The following is an 18,314-nucleotide window of genomic DNA, read 5'->3' on the forward strand; positions in this document are numbered from 1 at the left end:
ACAGACACAGTCTAGGGTCTTCACGTTGACACACAGACACAGTCTAGGGTCTTCACGTTGACACACAGGCACAGTCTAGGGTCTTCACGTTGACACACAGACACAGTCTAGGGTCTTCACGTTGACACACAGACACAGTCTAGGGTCTTCACGTTGACACACAGACACACTCTAGTGTCTTCACATTGACACACAGATGCACTCTAGGGTCTTCGTATTTATACACAGAGACATACTCTAGGGTCTTCATGTCGATACACACAGACACACTTTAGTGTCTTCACATCGACATACACAAACCCATTCTAGTGTCTTCACATCAACAGACACAAACACATTCTAGTGTCTTCACATCGACACATAGATCCACTCTATAGTTTAAGGTTAGGGCTGCGTTTAGGAACATTGCCACTGAAGTGATAACTGCCAACCTTTATGCAGCACCTATGCTAGAAGCTTTATGAGAATACACTCCGAGTCTTTACAGTAGCCCTATGAGGGACAGGAATGGCGCTCTCCTGTTTCTTCTGAGAAGCTGAGTGATATAAGAGGCTGAGCCATAACACTGACAGTCTACCTTCAACATGTCTACATTTACCCACTTACAACTGTTATGGAAGTAACAGGCCTGCTGAATATGGTGGTTCATATATGTAGTTCATGATTCATACATATAGTCCAGTACTTGGGCACTAAGACAGGATAATCTTGAGTTCAAGGCCAGCCTGCATCACATAGTGGAGTTGAGGCCTACCAGAATACCATGGTGAAATCCTGTCTCAGAAGGCCCCTTTGCATACACATACATGCACGCACACACACACATACACACACACACATACTTCTTTCTTGAAGTTTGATATGTTAGTCTAGATTTTTCTTATCATATGGATAGTACTTGTTCACTGTAGAATAATTATCAATGATAATAATTACCAATTTAATAGTTTAGTCTTATGTGTGATGCATATGTGTGTGTGTATGTTTCTGAGACTGTATTCACATTTGTAAGGTCTCTGTAAGAAGCAGTGAGATTTTTAAACTGTCTTTCACGTGATATAACCCTCTTTTCATCTGCAATCATCATTTACATGAGCAACTTGTTACTTTATCAGTCTAGTGTGACTAGCCTTTGGCAGTCTAGGTTATTTTTCCCTTAAGCTCTCAGCTAAAAAGAAATCCTATAATCTAGATGGTCAGTGCCTCAAGGATATGTTATATAAGAATTACCTACCAGTTGGCACTGTAAAAGCTTACCCCAGAACATAATAACTTCATGCACTTGTCTCACACTTGCTGCTGTACAGAAGGTACCTCTGGCTTTCACAGGTTCTCTCTCACAAGCTCTAGTCAGGATGCTAGCCAGGAACAGATGTAACAGATGACACCAGACAGCTTCTGTTTCAGGCTGACACCTCTTACTGTTTGTATGTGGTACAAATTTTATTGTTAGCAAGAATTCTGAAAAATATAGTCTTACACCTGCCCCTAGAGAACAAAAGCAATGCACTTTTATCTAGAAGTCAAAAGTTGAATGGCTGAAATTTCTTATGTTTTAGATCATTTAGAAATGTATTCAGTAATCATTTAGTTAGCAGCAGGCTGGGTATGCTTGCTAATTTTATATATAGGTCCATAATCATAAAATACTATTTTATTTTCCCATTGTTTGTTTTCAGACAGGGTAGCAATTTGTAGCTGAGGCAGGCCTCAGGTATGTGGTCCTCATGCCTGATCCTGCTCAGTATGAAGGTATTCTGTGGAGTGCATAGTTTTGTTTTTGTTGGCTCCTAAGATACGTAACTCTCCATCGGGTCTAAAGTGTTATGTATGACTCCTGCTTCGACAGTCATTTTATTGTATAAGAAAGTATCAGATGGTGGCATTTTTACAGGAACATGATATATTCTCCTTGCTTCTTTTCATCACTCACTCTGCTATACCATGAACAACAATTATCAAAATCATTTGTAGTGATTCATTCTTGGGCTGTGCTTCAGTCCCTCAGATGTCTGTGACAGTGCAGTTGAAAGTGAACAAAAGAAAGAAGGTGCCCCTGAGGGATCTCACCACATGGAAGGAATGTGCTCAACAGATCAGAATGCAGATGCCGGCATACCGGAGAACACGAAGCCCAAGCCCAAGAAGACAAAGAGGAGGACTAAAGCAGGTTTGCTACCCTAATAAATCAAAATGAGATGCCTTTGTGGGGTAGTGAGAGTCGAGAAACTTTAGTTCTTAAAACTGAAGGATATAATTTAAAATAAGTCAGGATACATTGAATATCTTTATTCATCAGCGTACGGTGTTTATTTGTTAATAATGAAGTATACACAATTGTATGTGGGTATATATAATGAGAAATAGGTTTTTATTTAACTGTACAAGGAAATGATTTGTACTGTATTGTGGCATAAAAAAATTTATTTTTAAAGCACTGATTTTAGAATTGCAAATGGTTATCTTGATGAATGAAAGCCAGCAGTGGCCTTTTTTCTCCCTTGAAGTTCTTCTGTTAACAGACTAAGACAATACAATGTAAGATTAACTATATGTAACCCCTAAGTATGAGAATGATTATTACTGACGTTTCTTCCTGCTTAGTTTCAGATGATAATGAAGACACTAATGGAGATGGTGTTCATGAGATAACAAGCCGTGACAGTCCAGTTCATCCAAAGTGTTTGCTCGATGATGACCTTGTCATGGGAGTCTACATTCACAGAACCGATCGGCTTAAATCTGACTTTATGATTTCTCACCCAATGGTAAAAATCCATGTGGTTGATGAACACACTGGCCAGTATGTCAAGAAAGATGACAGGTAATTCTAAAAATTATACCACTTTCAGGTTGAAGCTGTGCAGTAGAAATCCTTTTTGCTGCCCTTCGCAGCTGAAAGCTAGTAGACAGAGAACTGTGGACTGATGTCAGAGAACAGTCCTATGGTTGTGGGTGTTCCTCAGCTCGATCAGTAAGCTTTACAGAAGAAATGGAGGGAATGCGCCATCTTTAATATTGAGTCTATCAAGCTTACTAATTAGGTCATAAATTTGCATGGTAAATTTTGTAAGTGTTCTCATTGTTAGCCTCCTCCTTTCCATTGAAATTAGTGTGTTACATGGGCCTGGGGTGCTGCAAATGTATCTTGATGTTTTCCCTAAGTTTGTATCTAGAGAGAAGCTGTATTTGAATCCATAGGATATAATGTATATAATAAGAGAATATACATACATAGGTTTAAAAGCCAATAAAATAAATTGTTATTGTAAAAGTAACTTTTATTTGTCAGATGTAATTGCCATCTCAGAGGCTTACTGCTGAGTAATCTCACCTTTCTAGTTCTTTCTGAACTCTGGATGGCTGTTTCAACTTAGCTGTTCTGGCTCAAATTCCTCTCCAAGATAACTTACTCAATTGGGCTTCTGTCAAATTCTAACTGAATTGCTCTGCTTGGCCTCAAACTAATTCTAGTAATCTGTTCTAATCTTCTGGCTCATTCTCATTCTCTGGCTCATTCTGTCTTCACCTGTGTCTAGCTTGTTCTCTCTGCAACCTGTTTCTATAAAACTGTCCCAGTAAAAACTGCCTCTGCTGACCTGCACAGAACTGCATGAACTCACCAACAAGGAGCTCAACTCTACTACCTGCACTCACTGACTGACTGAACTCAACTGTATGGACCAGAACTGACTCCCAACTGACTGAACTCTCTCCCTGTGTTCCTCTTAAATAGCTTCTCTTTCCTGTGCTGTTCTTGTTGAGAGTTGGGTGTATCCTATACTGTCAAATCTTTCTCTGATTCATCACTTTGTCTGTCCCTCAATTGGACGTCATTGTTTGAGATTAAAGGTGTGTACTAAGGGCATGTCTGCATCCCAGCCACATCATGAAGTCCTACAAGGTCATTGGATGTGACTAGAGCAGCTATGTGGCTGGATTAAAATTTCTCTACACAATATACTAGATTATACTAATTCAAGAAAATATTTGCTTAAAAGAACATTAAGATTATTACAAAAAAGTGAACACATCTGCTTAGTTGTGTTAGTACGTACAAAGAAAATATGACAGTATAAGTTCTTTTTACATTATTATTTGGATTTACTATGCATTTTACCATAATCTCATTTAAACTTCTGAAGGAGTTGCTGTATTTTAGCTCTGTACATTAAAGGTTGATTATACCTTTCACTTTCTACTTTTATAATAAATTATTTATCTAACCCAAAGAACCAAAACAGAATGCAAGATTGTAAGAAGACACCATTACTTCTAATGTTTTATAAAATTTATGATTTTTTAGATGTTAAAGAACATTATTTTTGTTTTTGTGCCATTATAGCTCTTATTTGTACTTTTATGGGATATGTAATTTTTTCTCTTCAGTTTTACCCTCTAAAAATTATGTAATGAATTGTAATTAATGGAAACTTTGTCTCTGAACAGTGAGCGTCCTGTTTCATCTTACTATGAGAAAGACAACGTGGACTATATTCTTCCTATTATGACACAGCCATATGACTTTAAAAAGCTAAAGTCAAGGCTTCCGGAGTGGGAGGAGCAAGTTATTTTTAATGAAAATTTTCCCTATTTGCTTCGAGAGTTTGACGAGTGTCCAAAAGTCATTCTGTTCTTTGAGGTATGAATTTAAAAATAATTTTAGTAAATATTTAAGCATACAAGTGTGAGCTGTTGATTTTAATAGTTTTGTTTTATGGTAATGTGCAAATATAATGTTGCAGTATGCTTTGTGGGTGACAGGTGATAATGTATCAATAGAGACCATGACAATGTAGATAGACTGTTACTCTGTGAAATAACTTTTTAAAATGTATCTACAGATTCTTGACTTTTTAAGCATGGATGAAATCAAGAATAACTCTGAGGTTCAAAACCAAGAATGTGGCTTTCGGAAAATTGCCTGGGCATTTCTTAAGGTACATTTTCACCTGTCTTTAAACGTATTTGAAATGATCTCTTCTAAATTTGACTGCAGTTTTGCACCAAGTCTTTTGAGTCTCTAAGAGTTTGTTAACTCAACTCTTAGTAAAGCTATTAAAAGTCTGAAATACTTATTGATTACCCATAGTGTACTATTTATACTTTTTGATTCTGGGGATATTGTACTCACACATGCATCCTGCCATCTGGTGGTCAATGTATGAGATATAAATTCAGCCCTTTCAGTGTATGAGCCCTAAATCATCAGTCAGCAGCCCTAAATCCCTCAACCTCATAACATGAGCATTGGTAGATGGGAGGGTCTGAGCCAGTACTAAGTCTTAAAGAGCACTGAAAAGTATACTAGTGTTTTAAACAAAAAGCAGTTTATTAGGAGCTGCTCATTTATCCTGCATTATGGTTTGTACAGACCTGCTGTGTGGGTCCTAAGCTACAACTAGAACATCACAGATGGCACAGTATTTTATTCCTTACTTTTCAAGATCATGTGGATTTTAATTCATCCATATTGAGCCATTGTCATCTCCATGAAGGGGAATGGATTCTGTGTTTTCCATGTTTAATACTGTGTGTCTTTTCCTTCATTGTACTATAAGCTTTACAAAGTTACCAGTAATTTTGTTTGGATTAATTTTTGGACAGTTTTAGTTTTTATTATTTATGTATATGCATACACACAAACACAAACACGGTTGTATTAGATGTATTACATAATTCCCTTGGGCTTTGACAAGGTCACTGTGTCCCAGCACATATATACACATACACACTCACAGTCGTATTAGATGTATTACAATATTTTCTTGGCTTTCACAAGGTCACTATGTCCCAGCACATACACACAGACATACTACACACACACACACACACTCACACTCACACAGTCATATTAGAAGTATTACATAATTCCCTTGGGCTTTCACAAGGTCACTGTCTCAGCACACACAGACACACAGAGAGGTAAATGTCCACCAAAGGACTTCCTGATTTCCTGAGTGGCAAACGATTGGTATAAACTTAAACAAGTTCACATGGAAGTGGCTCAGCATCTGTGCTGGTGGATTTAGGATGTGTGTTTTCAGAAAATGCAATGGTCCATTCAATGTATGTTAATTTTCACTTACACCTTTAGTCTCAGGTATTTAAATTCTTGTAGAATATGTTTGTGGCTATTTTAACCATGCAATAATGAAGCTTAGTAGAGCTAGCTATATTATACAATTTATAGTCATAATGACATGCTCATTATGGCTTTCTTAGCATGAATTGTTCACTTGGCTAAGCAACACACTAATATAAACTACATTGTCTAGACAATATTAAAACAACTTCAAAAAAGTATGATTTGGGAGCTGGGGAATCCTTCAAGTCCGTAGTGTGCTTTGGGCAATAGTGAAGACCTCTGCATGCATGCAGAGCTCATTTAAAGGCCAGTGCTGTCTTACTCAGCTTTAGACTATTGTTTCCCCATCGAGTACAGGATCACTCCCTGAGCTTGGAAATCCATGGTCTCGTCATGCTTTCCCAAGATTGTAGGGGAACACGCAACATGTGCTCTGTGTGTGTTTCCTTGATGATATGTCTTGAGCAAGCCACAATCTAGATTTTGCCTCTGCCACCAAAACTTCTCCAGCTGAATCACGAGCATTTCTGTTTGCCACATGATAACATTCATCCCTTGTTCCTGTGTCAAGCACACACACATGATGTTCCTGTGGTGTCCCTGCTGTGTCTGCTTTCTTAGCAGCACCCTCTTGTGCTTTGGTTGTCCCATTCCTTCAAGATTGGTCCCTACCACCGAATTAATTCCCACTCACAGTTTCTTCTCTGATTCACTTTTCTTAAACCCACTTTCATTTTCTGCTCTACATAGTTGGCATATCCGGCCAAATCTCTTACCTCTTCTCCTGTCTCTTAGGTTTCATGTTTGTCTACACAATCTCAGTAACACATAGCAGGTTTGTTGCAGATTAAGTGACATTAAGCATAACTAAACCTCACTTGTATATAGTTGCACCAAGCACACTTGAGGACTTGACCGTCCCATGTGTTTACTCAGTGTAGAGCATCCCATTGTCACAGGTCTTTGGGACAGCTCTACACTGAGTCTCCCTTGGCTCTTTTTTCCCGTCTTTCCAACAAGCAGCTCCTGAGTGTCGTGCGCCTAACGCCTGCGCTTCTGCTCTAGCCACCCTGGGAATGTCACTTTGTACTGTAATCAGTGAGCTGCAAAGGAACCTCACTTTCTACTCCAAATTCACAGTGTATACAGCGCTCACTCTCTGCAACATTTCCTCTTCACTCATTAAGTAGGAAAGGAAAGCTTTATCTGAACTGCTAAGATTATATACTTTTTCCTAAGAATCTCCATCTATCTGCTTATCTTGGTTTTTGTTTAATTGGCTTTTTCAATAGACCTTTTAAAGAAGGTAGACTAAAATTTTGAAAAATTAAGTGGACAGTTTGAATTAACATATCTTAAAATGATTTTGAGTCTTAAAGAATCTAAAACATGTCATTTTACCATTAAAACTATGAATGTGATCCAGCTCCTGCGGAGGCTAAGTCAGGGTAGTCACACGTTCAAGGCCTGCTTCAGTTCCAGAGCTCAACTTGAATAGGTTACTTTCAAATGGAAAGGAAAAGGAGGATGGGGACATACTTTTAGTAGTAGACACTTGTGGAGCAAGTGGAAGACCACAGGAGATTTTATTTTCAATCTGGTAGGAAGAATGACTGACAAGTGGAAAGCGCGTTTGTGTTCAGTGATGTGTCCTTTACTCTTTCCCATTATTAGTTCAAGCAAGTATGTGTCGTCCACTTTGTTTCTGTAGTGTAAATGCTTGCACAGTAGTCTGCAGTCGCTGAGTGCTGAAAAGAATGCCTGTAGGAAATGTTCTCAAAGACATTTGTCTCAGTGAACCCAGAGTAGCTTGCCCTAGGCTGCTGCGCCCTTTCCTTCATAAGCCTAACAGATTTCAACCTCGTTTTATCTTTTAACACTGAGCTTCCGACTCTGATGTTGCTTTCTCTGCATGTATTTTCTGAAAAGTTAATAATTTACGCAAATTCTTACTTTAAGCTTCTGGGAGCCAATGGAAATGCCAACATCAACTCAAAGCTTCGTCTGCAGCTCTACTACCCACCCACCAAGCCTCGGTCCCAGCCGAACGTTGTTGAGGTTTTTGAATGGTGGTCCAAGTGTCCACGAAATCGGTACCCGTCAACACTGTATGTAACCGTACGAGGACTGAAGGTCCCAGACTGTGTAAGTTAATAGTAGATGTAAATGTATCTCTTCAATTCAAGATAATGATGACATAATGTATTTTTCAGGTTTAAAAATCTAAGCTTTTAGAATTATTTTAACAGATTTTTAGATGCCCACAAAGACTACATATTAAGTATGTAACAGTTAATACTTAGGTGAACTTTAAGTTTTAAAAAAGTAGACTTCATTGTTAAAAAAAAAAACTTTTGGCATACTTTTATATTTTAAGATAAAGGATTTTAAGATAAAAGTACTTAACATAAAAGGATGAAAAGTTAGTACTGGGAAACCTTTTATTAGAAAGGGCAAGAAATAAAGTGTTTTAGGTCTTCAGGCAGGCTCTGCATGTCACAACTCCTCACCCTTAGGTGAGAGATGCCTACGTGTGTTCAGTATATCTTTATTTGTAACAAGTAGTCAAACAGATTTCATCCATGAGCAGGACTTTGCAGAGCCCTGATTTACGTATTTCACACTTGAGTCATTCAGATAACCAGCAATAGCATTTGTACTGCTACTGTCTGCAGATATACATCAACAATGATTTTATCATCAGTGATTCTAAAATGAAGCGTTCGTCTGCTTACTATTAATCTTTCTAGTGAGTTTCACATTCTACAGCTCATTTAGTATGCTGTGAGCACAAATTTGAATTGCATTAGTCTAAATGGAGTTAAATAAAATATATCAGGAGATAGATTTTTTAATCTCAATTTTTTTATATTAGTTTTGTGATTTTTTTTTAGCCAGCAATGTCATGTTATATCAAAGGCATGGCATAGAACTAGGTAGGTGTTCATGAAGAGGTAGACACAGGGAACAGAGCTATCAGAACCATTTTGTGCACCTGGGTGTGTGTATGAGCCTGTCAGCCCAGCACATGGGAAGTAGACTAGAAAGCACAAAGTCCACTTGATCCATAGCAAGGTGGAGGCAGCCTGAACTACCTATGACCCTGTCTCAAAGACTAAAACAATAATGTAATCAAGTTATAAGGAAAGCCGTTTTTACTATTGGAGTCTACTATTTGTCTCCCAACTTTTAAAGCTTTGTGATCATAGAAGCATAGTTCAAATAGCTTTTATTTAAAGTATTATACGAGTGAAAACGAAATCTGCCTTGTGTTTTGAAAGGTTTCCATACCATTTTTTCAGTATTTTCATTTTATTTTCTTTTGTTTTGTCCAAGACACGGTTTCACTATGTAGTCTAGCTGTCCTACTCATTCTATAGACCAAACAAGGCTGTCCCCAAACTCTCAGAGATCCCCCTGCCTCCAGCTCCTGAGTGCTGGGATTAAAGGTGTGTGCCACCACACCAGGCTCTATCGCAGTATTTTAAAAACAATAAGAAGGAGAATCAGCTGTGGACAGGCCTCATGACCTCCACTTGACCCCATGAAGAAAGGAGTGAGCCAGTTCTCACAAGTGCGCCATGGCTTGTGTGTGTTTGTGTGTTGTGGGAATATTTAAAAAATGAATCCACCCTGCAAAACCCCTTTCCCGCCGGAACATGTTCTAATGCCAGTACTGTCCCACCTCACCATTAAGTCCCGGCAGGTTCTTGCTATTTTCTCCCAGCTAGCAGCAACATCTCGCTCACATGCAATGCCTTACACACCCCCACAATCATTCATCTAGCTAGTGCCTAGGACCCGGTAGGTAATGCATGACTCTTAAGGCTTTAATATCCAATCAGGTTTATATAATAATAAGATCACAACTTACAAGATGCCAATGCAATAATTTCAGAACCAAATAATAAAGACAATATTCTAACCCAATTAATCTACTTTGTAAAAAACCTTTGCTTGGTTGTGAACTACACGGGGTCTGACTCTTCCTCATCCTCTGATTCCAGGATGAAAAATCCCTTTTCCTCCTGCTCTCTGACCATTCTCCTCCTCCAACTCTAGCTCCACCTCTCTATTCCTGTCCAATCACAGGCCTGTCACTGCCCTAATGTGATTGGACAGAGAAAATGGCCCAACATTTGTGGACATGTTTAATTTAACAATTGAATATGACGTTCTTCTTCATATTTTCCATACATATTTAGATAAAGCCATCTTACCGCTCTCTGATGGCTCTCCAGGAGGAAAGGGGTACACCAGTGTATTGTGAACGGCACCGGGAGACAAGTTCCGTGGACACAGAACCTGGACTAGAAGATTCAAAGGAAGAAGTAAAGTGGAAACGTCTGCCCGGCCAGGTGAGCTGCACTTCTGGTTTAACCATTGTGTGACAAAATATGAGAGAAAAGTCATGTAGGCAGGAAAGGCCTGCTTGGCACACGCAAACTCCCTTCTGAATAATCTTGATTAGCTATGTTGAGTTAATGATATTTACTATCGGCTGATAATAACTATTCACAGAGCTGTTGTGATGAATATACTTAAAAACCTTTGTAGCGAAGTGAAACATTGATGATACGCACTGAGGACCCAGTGCGTGCCGACTTCTGCCTTCTCACCTTTGCACTCAAAGGAAGCCATGTACAGGATCACTGCTTTCATGCCTGGTGCCATCAGTAGTGAAATACGGGTCAGTTGAACACAAGCTCTGCGGTATCATGATAGTCAGCTGGATAACTAGTCAATTGCTAAGTACTAATGGGCCAGTAAAATACATAACATCACATGAACAAAGAGATCATTCATATCAAGGGGAGGAGGTGGTATCGCAGAAGTCCAATACATTTTAAAACTGAGGAATTGTTTATTTCTGGAATTTCCCACATAATATTTTTAGACCGTATTGATCATAAATAATCAAAACCACAGAAATCAAAACTGAGAAAAGTCAGAGGGGACTGTGCTCTGCCTTGGAGACAGCAACAGCGGGTGCTTATTGGAGGAAAGAAGTCCTGAGGACAACCATTCGTAAATCCTGAATTAGGCTCTAACATTATGTGGTACTTTAGTTTTCAGATGTTTCTGACCTTAGGAAACATGGCTTCTGTCATGAAACAAGCAGGTGAAAATCATTCTTTCTGTGGCTGTATAAGAGCAATGTCTCAATGACAGTGTTGGAGCATTCTTTCTTTGTGTATTAGATTAATCAAGTGCTATTTAGACATATAAATTTTATGGAAAACCAGTTCTGTACTGAAATAGTTTTCTGTAGTAAATCTGTACTGAATAACTTTGTGTAGTTTTCCATCATTCCATGTACCTGTGTTTCTTTTCCTATATGTAATAGTAATAGAACTTTAGGGGAAAATTATGGTAATGGAACTTATCGGGTTATTTTATTTTTTGATTCATGTAGTTTAAATATATTCTTTTCAGGCCTGTCGCATCCCAAACAAGCATCTCTTCTCACTGAATGCTGGAGAGCGAGGCTGTTTTTGTCTTGATTTCTCTCACAATGGAAGGATATTAGCAGCCGCCTGTGCTAGCCGAGACGGATATCCGATCATACGTGAGAAATAATGCTATCTATTTAACTTTGTTATAATCTGCATAGTCTAACATTGGTTTTGGATTATCTAAAAGTCTTAATTTAAGAAGTTCTTAGTAAGTTAGTCAGATTTCTTTAAATAAAGGGACAGTTACTCTTTAGAATCTATTCAAAATGAGACTGCTTGAATGGAAGATGTTATTTTTTAGCATACAGGTGGATTTTTGTAGACATTGTCTGTTTTAAATATACACATTTAGTACAAGAAGGAAGGGTAAATTTCATAGGAAACTTTTAGTCCATATTAGTGGACAGTTGTGATAATCTGAGTTACAAAGTGCAGCATTTGTCATATGCTAGAATTGTAATAAGGCCCTGAAGTCCCTCAAAGACAGTTCCCATGGAGAAGGGGAGCCAGCAGAAAGGCCAAGGCACTCTCTGTAGCTTTGGAGAGTTGAAAAGTGCTGCGGCACTATTCTGGACTTAAAGATTCCTCTTATCTTAGTAATGAAATGGACTCTCCCAGGCAAGAAGAAGCCAGCCCTCTGGGCCTCTGTGCTGAGTGCGAGACCACACTGCACTTGCCCTTACCACACACGGTTCATGGTGTTGATGAGTCACGCACCCAGATGGCAATCGTCAGGTTTTGCTTTGGGTCTGAGCAGGCTCCTTTTGTTCTGATTTGTCTATGCTAAATGTTATTACCTGCTTAGATAATCAGAGACTTAGATCTGCTTACTGGTTAGATCTCAGAATATGCAGTCAGAGTCATTGTCTCTGGCTTTGCACTGTTTGAATAAGGCATGTCTGACTGAGAATCCACCAAGCCTGTTCAGTGTGCAGATTAATGTCTCTCATAAATCTCAGGAGTTTCATCTAGCATCTTCTCAGATGCTGTTTGTTTCCTAGGACCGCCATCACGCCCCTTTTGATATGGTCTTGTCCAGTGGATCTCTGTCGCTCTGTCTTCATTCTCTCCCCCAAGCAGGATCATCTCAGTTGACACTGTCCAGTTTACTGCTTCCTCCTCTGCCAGCTCAGGCTGGTGCTGAGCCACTCTCCTGACTTGTATAATTCAGCAGTCTCACTTTCCTGCTCTAAAGCTTCCTGTGGGTTTGTTTTTATTTATAGATGCTTCCTCTCTTTGGGAGGAGTTATCCTTCTGCTTCAGCCCTTTAGGTTTTCTTTAGGTCTTAGGCCATACTGATGATAATAGACTAATGATCTTGTGGAGAAAGAAGAGAACCAGGCTGCCATGGTTTCTGTATGGATGCTTTCCAACAACTGCTTTCCTTCCTGTGGGAAGCTGTATTTTCCTGTTTGTCTGCCTCTTTCCATGGCACAACTTTATGTTGAAAACTGGGTATTTGAGATGATGTAGTGAGGACAGCTGGTTCCTGTGTTCTGCCATCACCACCTGAGTTTAGTTACTGCTCTGGTTGTGCAGCGAAGCCCCTAGATGAATTCCATAAAGTCTTTATTGTCTGCTATGTTATCAATCTTTTGTAGACTGTACCCAGTCAGCCAGTTAGTATTAGCACTTTTCATGGGTCTGCTAATCCTCATCGCCAGGAGCACTATCCTGGGATGTTGTCTCAGTTCTTCAGTTCACAATAGAAAGCTCCCCAAGCCTTTTCTTCTTCTTTGTGGTGAGCCTCTTTGTGTCCCCTACATAAGGATAAGGCCCTCCAGGCTTGTCTTGGTTATGCACGTAGCCTGTGCAGACATGTGTGAGGAACCCAGATTCTCAGCAATATTTTGAATGTGGTCTGTGTTTTGTGTTCTTTGAGTAAGCTGCTTCTGACCTCCAGCTGATGCCAGCCCCTTAGGCAGCCGCAGCACACCGACTGCTTCAAATGCACACTAGACGCCTACACAGAGCCATGGGAAGTAAGCCTTGGGTCCAGTTTTGGATCTGATAGGTCATGAAATAGGGGAAAGTCTTTGGAACTGGGGTTTTTGGGGAGTCCCGAGCTCTAGACCCATCCTGCCTCATTGAGTAGTTTCTGGGCTTGTGACTTTCATTGTTTGTAAGGTTGTGTGAGTATAGGGAGGAGTAACTAGATGGTTGTAACACCACAAAGCTGATTTCCTTATTGAGAGTCAGCCCTTTTCTCAGCAAAGTGCTCCCCAGCTCTCCCAAGCATGGCCAGGTAATTCCCAGAGCTCTGTGACACTAAGGTTTCTCTTCCCTCTTACAGGGGACTAGATTCCTAGAGTCTTCACTTTCCTAAAGCGCAGTTGATTTTACCACTAGGTGGGAGTAGAGACTTGGCCCTGTTCTTATTAGCCGCCCTCCAGGTTTACTTGAGTCCTAATAACTGTTCACCATGCTTGCTCTGCCTGCCTGCCTGCCTGCCTGCCTGTCTGTCTGTGTGTCTGTCTGTCTGTCTGTGTATCTGTCTGTCTATGTATCTGTCTGTGTGTCTGTCTGCGTGTCTGTGTGTCTGTCTGTGTGTCTGCCTGTCTGTCTGTCTGTCTGTGTGTCTGCCTGCCTGTCTGTCTGTCTGTCTGTCTGTCTGCCTGTCTGTCTGTCTGTGTGTCTGCGTGTCTGTCTGTGTGTCTGTCTGCGTGTCTGTCTGTCTGTATGTGTGTCTGTCTGTCTGTCTGTCTGTGTGTCTGTCTGTCTGTGTGTCTGTCTGTGTGTCTGTGTGTCTGTCTGTGTGTCTGTCTGTCTGTCTGTGTGTCTGCGTGTCTGTGTGTCTGTCTGTGTGTCTGTCTGTCTGTGTGTCTGTGTGTCTGTCTGTCTGTGGAGTTCATTCGCTGCACATCGCACTGTGCTCTTCCTTACAGTGGGACAGTTATAGTTCTCATTACATCCAAAACTTTTTAGAATTTAATTTTTTTAGAAAAAAGTAATATCTTATTCATGAACTGCCAACATTTAAGTTGTTAAGTACTTGAAGTACAATGTAAATTTTTATTTATTTTTTGGTAATAAATTACAAAAAGTTCTTTTAGGGTTCTTACAGTGTGAGCAACTAAGAGCACATTAAAGAATACTGTCAGCATTAAGACATAAAATGTTGTGTAAACTTGGGATTAAAGCAAATAAAAAACAGTTTCTGGGTATATTTTGAAATTGTGTTAATATTACAAATATTTTTGGTTTTAATTTTACAGATAGTACTTAATTTTTATCTAAATTACTATAAGTTGTGTATTTATATATTTGTTGAAGTAAAGATCTCCTAGAAATTTAATTTCTAAATATTTTTTATTAGTATATGAAATTCCTTCTGGACGTTTTATGAGAGAATTGTGTGGCCATCTCAATATCATTTATGATCTCGACTGGTCAAAAGATGATCGCTATCTTGTTACTTCATCCTCTGACGGCACTGCCAGGTTAGTATACATTCAGGAAGAACTTGCAGTGTATGTTAATTGCCATCAAGGAAAGGTATGAGAATACAAAGAGACACATATACCCCTAACATCATAACTGTGCACCATGCACACTGACTGGTTATCAGCAGTGAAATTATGGTGAGTCATATCTTTTATCTGTGTAATATATATCATTTCTGGCCCTTGCTGTTTTTAAAATGACTATATATAAACTGATAATTAATATCTTGCAAGAAGGTTAAATGTTTGAGATTTGTCCTATATGCATGTGAGGATTCTGTCTTTATTGTAGGCTTGACATAGAGGCTTGAATCCATTGGTCAGAATAAACCAAATAGATTTACCCTAGAGCGTTATAAATTATAAATATTTGCATTTTCACAAAGTTAGTGTTAAGCTGTCTCCTTTCAATTTGATGTATTTCACAATACAACATTTTATTTATTGTTTGATTATTCAGGCTTTTTTCATAGTCTTACTTGTAGCTCAGGCTAACCTCAAATGTGCACTCTTTCTGCCTCAGCCTCCTGTGTACAGGGATTATACGCATGGCCAGCACATATAACTTAATAAGAATGCCTTAAAAGCTAATGTTTAAACTCTAGTTATATCTTCTAGCTGTTTGTTTAACCTTGAATATTTATGATACTCAAAATATGGTAAAACAAAAGGTTTCAAGATGCTTTTATCTATGTCATTTAGATTAGACAGCCAAGACACATTCTCTTCAGCCCGGGAAGCTATTATCAAACTCATTTTGAGATGCACACTAACCTCACTCTCATTTGCTTTCTCTGTCTCCTATTCTTGCTTAATGAGTTGTATGATTTCTAATGCCTGGGCTCTTGCACCGGCCACCTTGTCAGCTTCCCTTTCTCTATAAAGTAACTAGTGTTCAGAATGCCCCATTGTTCATATTTAAGTGAAAGACTGTAATTAGGGACAGTGTGCTTCCCTCTCTATTAATCTGGGAAACTCATTACTCCTCCAAATGTCCTATGGGCATTGTCAGGCATACTGTCTTAGCACAGCCATTCCAGTCATACTAAGGAAAGGGCGTAAACTTGCTGAGATGTGACTATGGATTTTCAAGTCCCGAGTCACCCAAGTGCTCAGCCCACTGAGCCATTTCCTCATCTGTTGGCTGCGGATCCAGACCTTAAAGGCCTCAGCTTCAGCATCTTCCATCTTTCATTTGCTGACATCAGGTTATGGTATACTGATTATCTCTACTGAGTCTGTAAGTAGGACTGTCTTTATATCTGTGCCTGACCTTTAACAAAGCTGGATGGGCATGGACTCCTTAATCAGTTAAAATCCAACCCAGACTTGTGGTGAAGTAGTTCACCAGAGAAAGCAACCAAGCCTGGAAACCTAAGACATCTGGGACCTACATGTGACCTGATAGTCAGGACTCACATACTGGAAGGAGATGATCCACATGTGCTGATCACCCCTCACTTTCACATATGTGTGGTGGCACATGCATACCCACACGCATATGCACACACAAATTAAATGTAATTTTAAAACTTTAAAAGCCAACTGAGATTTCACCATTTCTGTTTTCCTCTAAGTAGCATTAAAATCGGCACGAGTTCGAGCTCTATGTGTCATAAAAGTTCTGTGAAAGCATGCAGTGAATGCATTGAAAAGCATTTTATATTGTTTTTTGTTTTTGGTTTTTTTGTTTTGTTTTGTTTTTTGTTTTTTCAAGACAGGATTTCTATGTAGCCCTGGCTGTCCTAGAACTCACTCTGTAGACCAGGCTGGCCTCGAACTCAGAAATCCGCCTGTTTCTGCCTCCCAAGTGCTGGGATTAAAAGCGTGTGTCACCACCACTCAGCATTGAAAAGCATTTTAACTAGAACTGAAGACCAGAGGCCTTTGAAAGAGCAAGGGGATATTAGTAATGAGTGTGTTATCTCTGAAGGGACAGTAACAGGGTGACCCTGCCCACGAGCAGCAAGTTTCCACGTCTGACTTGCACTCTGTTCCGCAGACATCACTGTGTGTTTTCCTTAGTTTTTCTCAGTGTCTCCTGTGACCTGCTAGCTTTGTCGTATGGTCTTAGCTTATTCTCTCCTTGACTGGCTTCCTCGCAGCTCAGCAGCCTGTAATATGTGGTAGCTCTCCAGCGGGCCAACATCTCCCCAGTAACACCCATTTCACATGTTCTGTTGTAGCCGCTTTGAGGATGTGGCTTTCTTTCAAAATATCTTTAGGATATTTTGTGTTTTTATCCACTCTTTATAATTTGTATCTCCTTGTTCTTTATGAGCAGCTGAGAAACCGCTAATACATTTCCTTTGATGTTGGAGCCTACCCTTATGTAAATAAAAAATCAACTAACAAGTTCACTTTTTCCACAAAAAAAGGCTTCATTCGAAATACATCTACACTATAGTGTATTGAGTCATTTTGAAAGTCTTTGTTTCATTGTTATTTATAGTATTTCAAATAATGACCTAAGACTCACTAGCGACTGGCTGAGGAATTTACCTTTAACTATCATAATATTCCTTTCAAACTAGTAATTTTGTTATCTTCATTTCAATTCTATCTCACATAGTATATGTTCATTGAAATCTTTCTCTTCTTTATATTAGCATGTTCTTTTAGTAATCAACATATATTTTAATCAGCTGCTGAGAAAACTCAAAATGTCTCTATTGAAAAGCTAACTATATTTTTTCTTTTATTTAGAATTTGGTAAATAAGTCTTAGGTAGTAATTTATAAATCAACTATAAATTACCAATACAAATATGCTCTTTTGATTTTAGTCACCTAATCCATCATATAAAATACCCCCTGACCTATAGTTACAGAGCTCGTATACATTGCCTGATTTCAACTGTTTTACACATGCACACAGACATTTGAAAAAGAAATGGCGTGGTAAGCATAAAGATAGTGCTTAATATATGAAAAAGCTTTTTCTCTGCCAAAATAACATAATTCTTTTAATCAAATAGAGCAGGATATGCATGAAAGGGCAGACATAAGGTTCTGAGTTCAGATTCCCAAGTCTGCCCACAAAAACCAGGCACAGCAGCACACGCTGCAGGAGCAGAAGACAGAGGGTGTCGGGCACAGCAACACACACTGCAGGAGCAGAAGACAGAGGGTGTCGGGCACAGCAGCAGGAGCAGAGGGTGTGGGGCACAGCAGCACACGCTGCAGGAGCAGAGGGTGTCGGGCACAGCAGCACAGGCTGCAGGAGGAGAAGGCACAGGGTGTCGGGCACAGCAGCACAGGCTGCAGGAGCAGAAGGCAGAGGGTGTCAGGCACAGCAGCAGGAGCAGAGGGTGTCAGGCACAGCAGC

The 18,314-nt window shown here is 39.5% G+C and overlaps 1 protein-coding gene across 5 annotated transcripts in view; it reads left to right on the forward strand.

Moving 5' to 3' along the window:
• The window catches only part of Ahi1 (Abelson helper integration site 1), a 141,471-nt gene that overhangs the window by 11,062 nt on the left and 112,095 nt on the right, over window positions 1-18,314 (forward strand). For all 5 annotated transcript variants that reach the window (XR_004121562.1, XM_031380555.1, XM_031380557.1 and 2 more), the window contains exons 3-10: window positions 2,001-2,170; window positions 2,605-2,824; window positions 4,450-4,642; window positions 4,845-4,940; window positions 8,048-8,233; window positions 10,294-10,446; window positions 11,525-11,657; window positions 14,861-14,984. Coding sequence is in view for 4 of the 5 variants with exons in the window: in XM_031380555.1 (XP_031236415.1) it covers window positions 2,001-2,170; window positions 2,605-2,824; window positions 4,450-4,642; window positions 4,845-4,940; window positions 8,048-8,233; window positions 10,294-10,446; window positions 11,525-11,657; window positions 14,861-14,984 (1,275 nt within the window). In the remaining variant the exon portion in view is untranslated. The remainder of the gene's footprint in view (window positions 1-2,000; window positions 2,171-2,604; window positions 2,825-4,449; window positions 4,643-4,844; window positions 4,941-8,047; window positions 8,234-10,293; window positions 10,447-11,524; window positions 11,658-14,860; window positions 14,985-18,314) is intronic.

Source organism: Mastomys coucha, unplaced genomic scaffold, assembly GCF_008632895.1.
Source record: "Mastomys coucha isolate ucsf_1 unplaced genomic scaffold, UCSF_Mcou_1 pScaffold2, whole genome shotgun sequence".
NCBI lineage: Eukaryota > Metazoa > Chordata > Mammalia > Rodentia > Muridae > Mastomys > Mastomys coucha.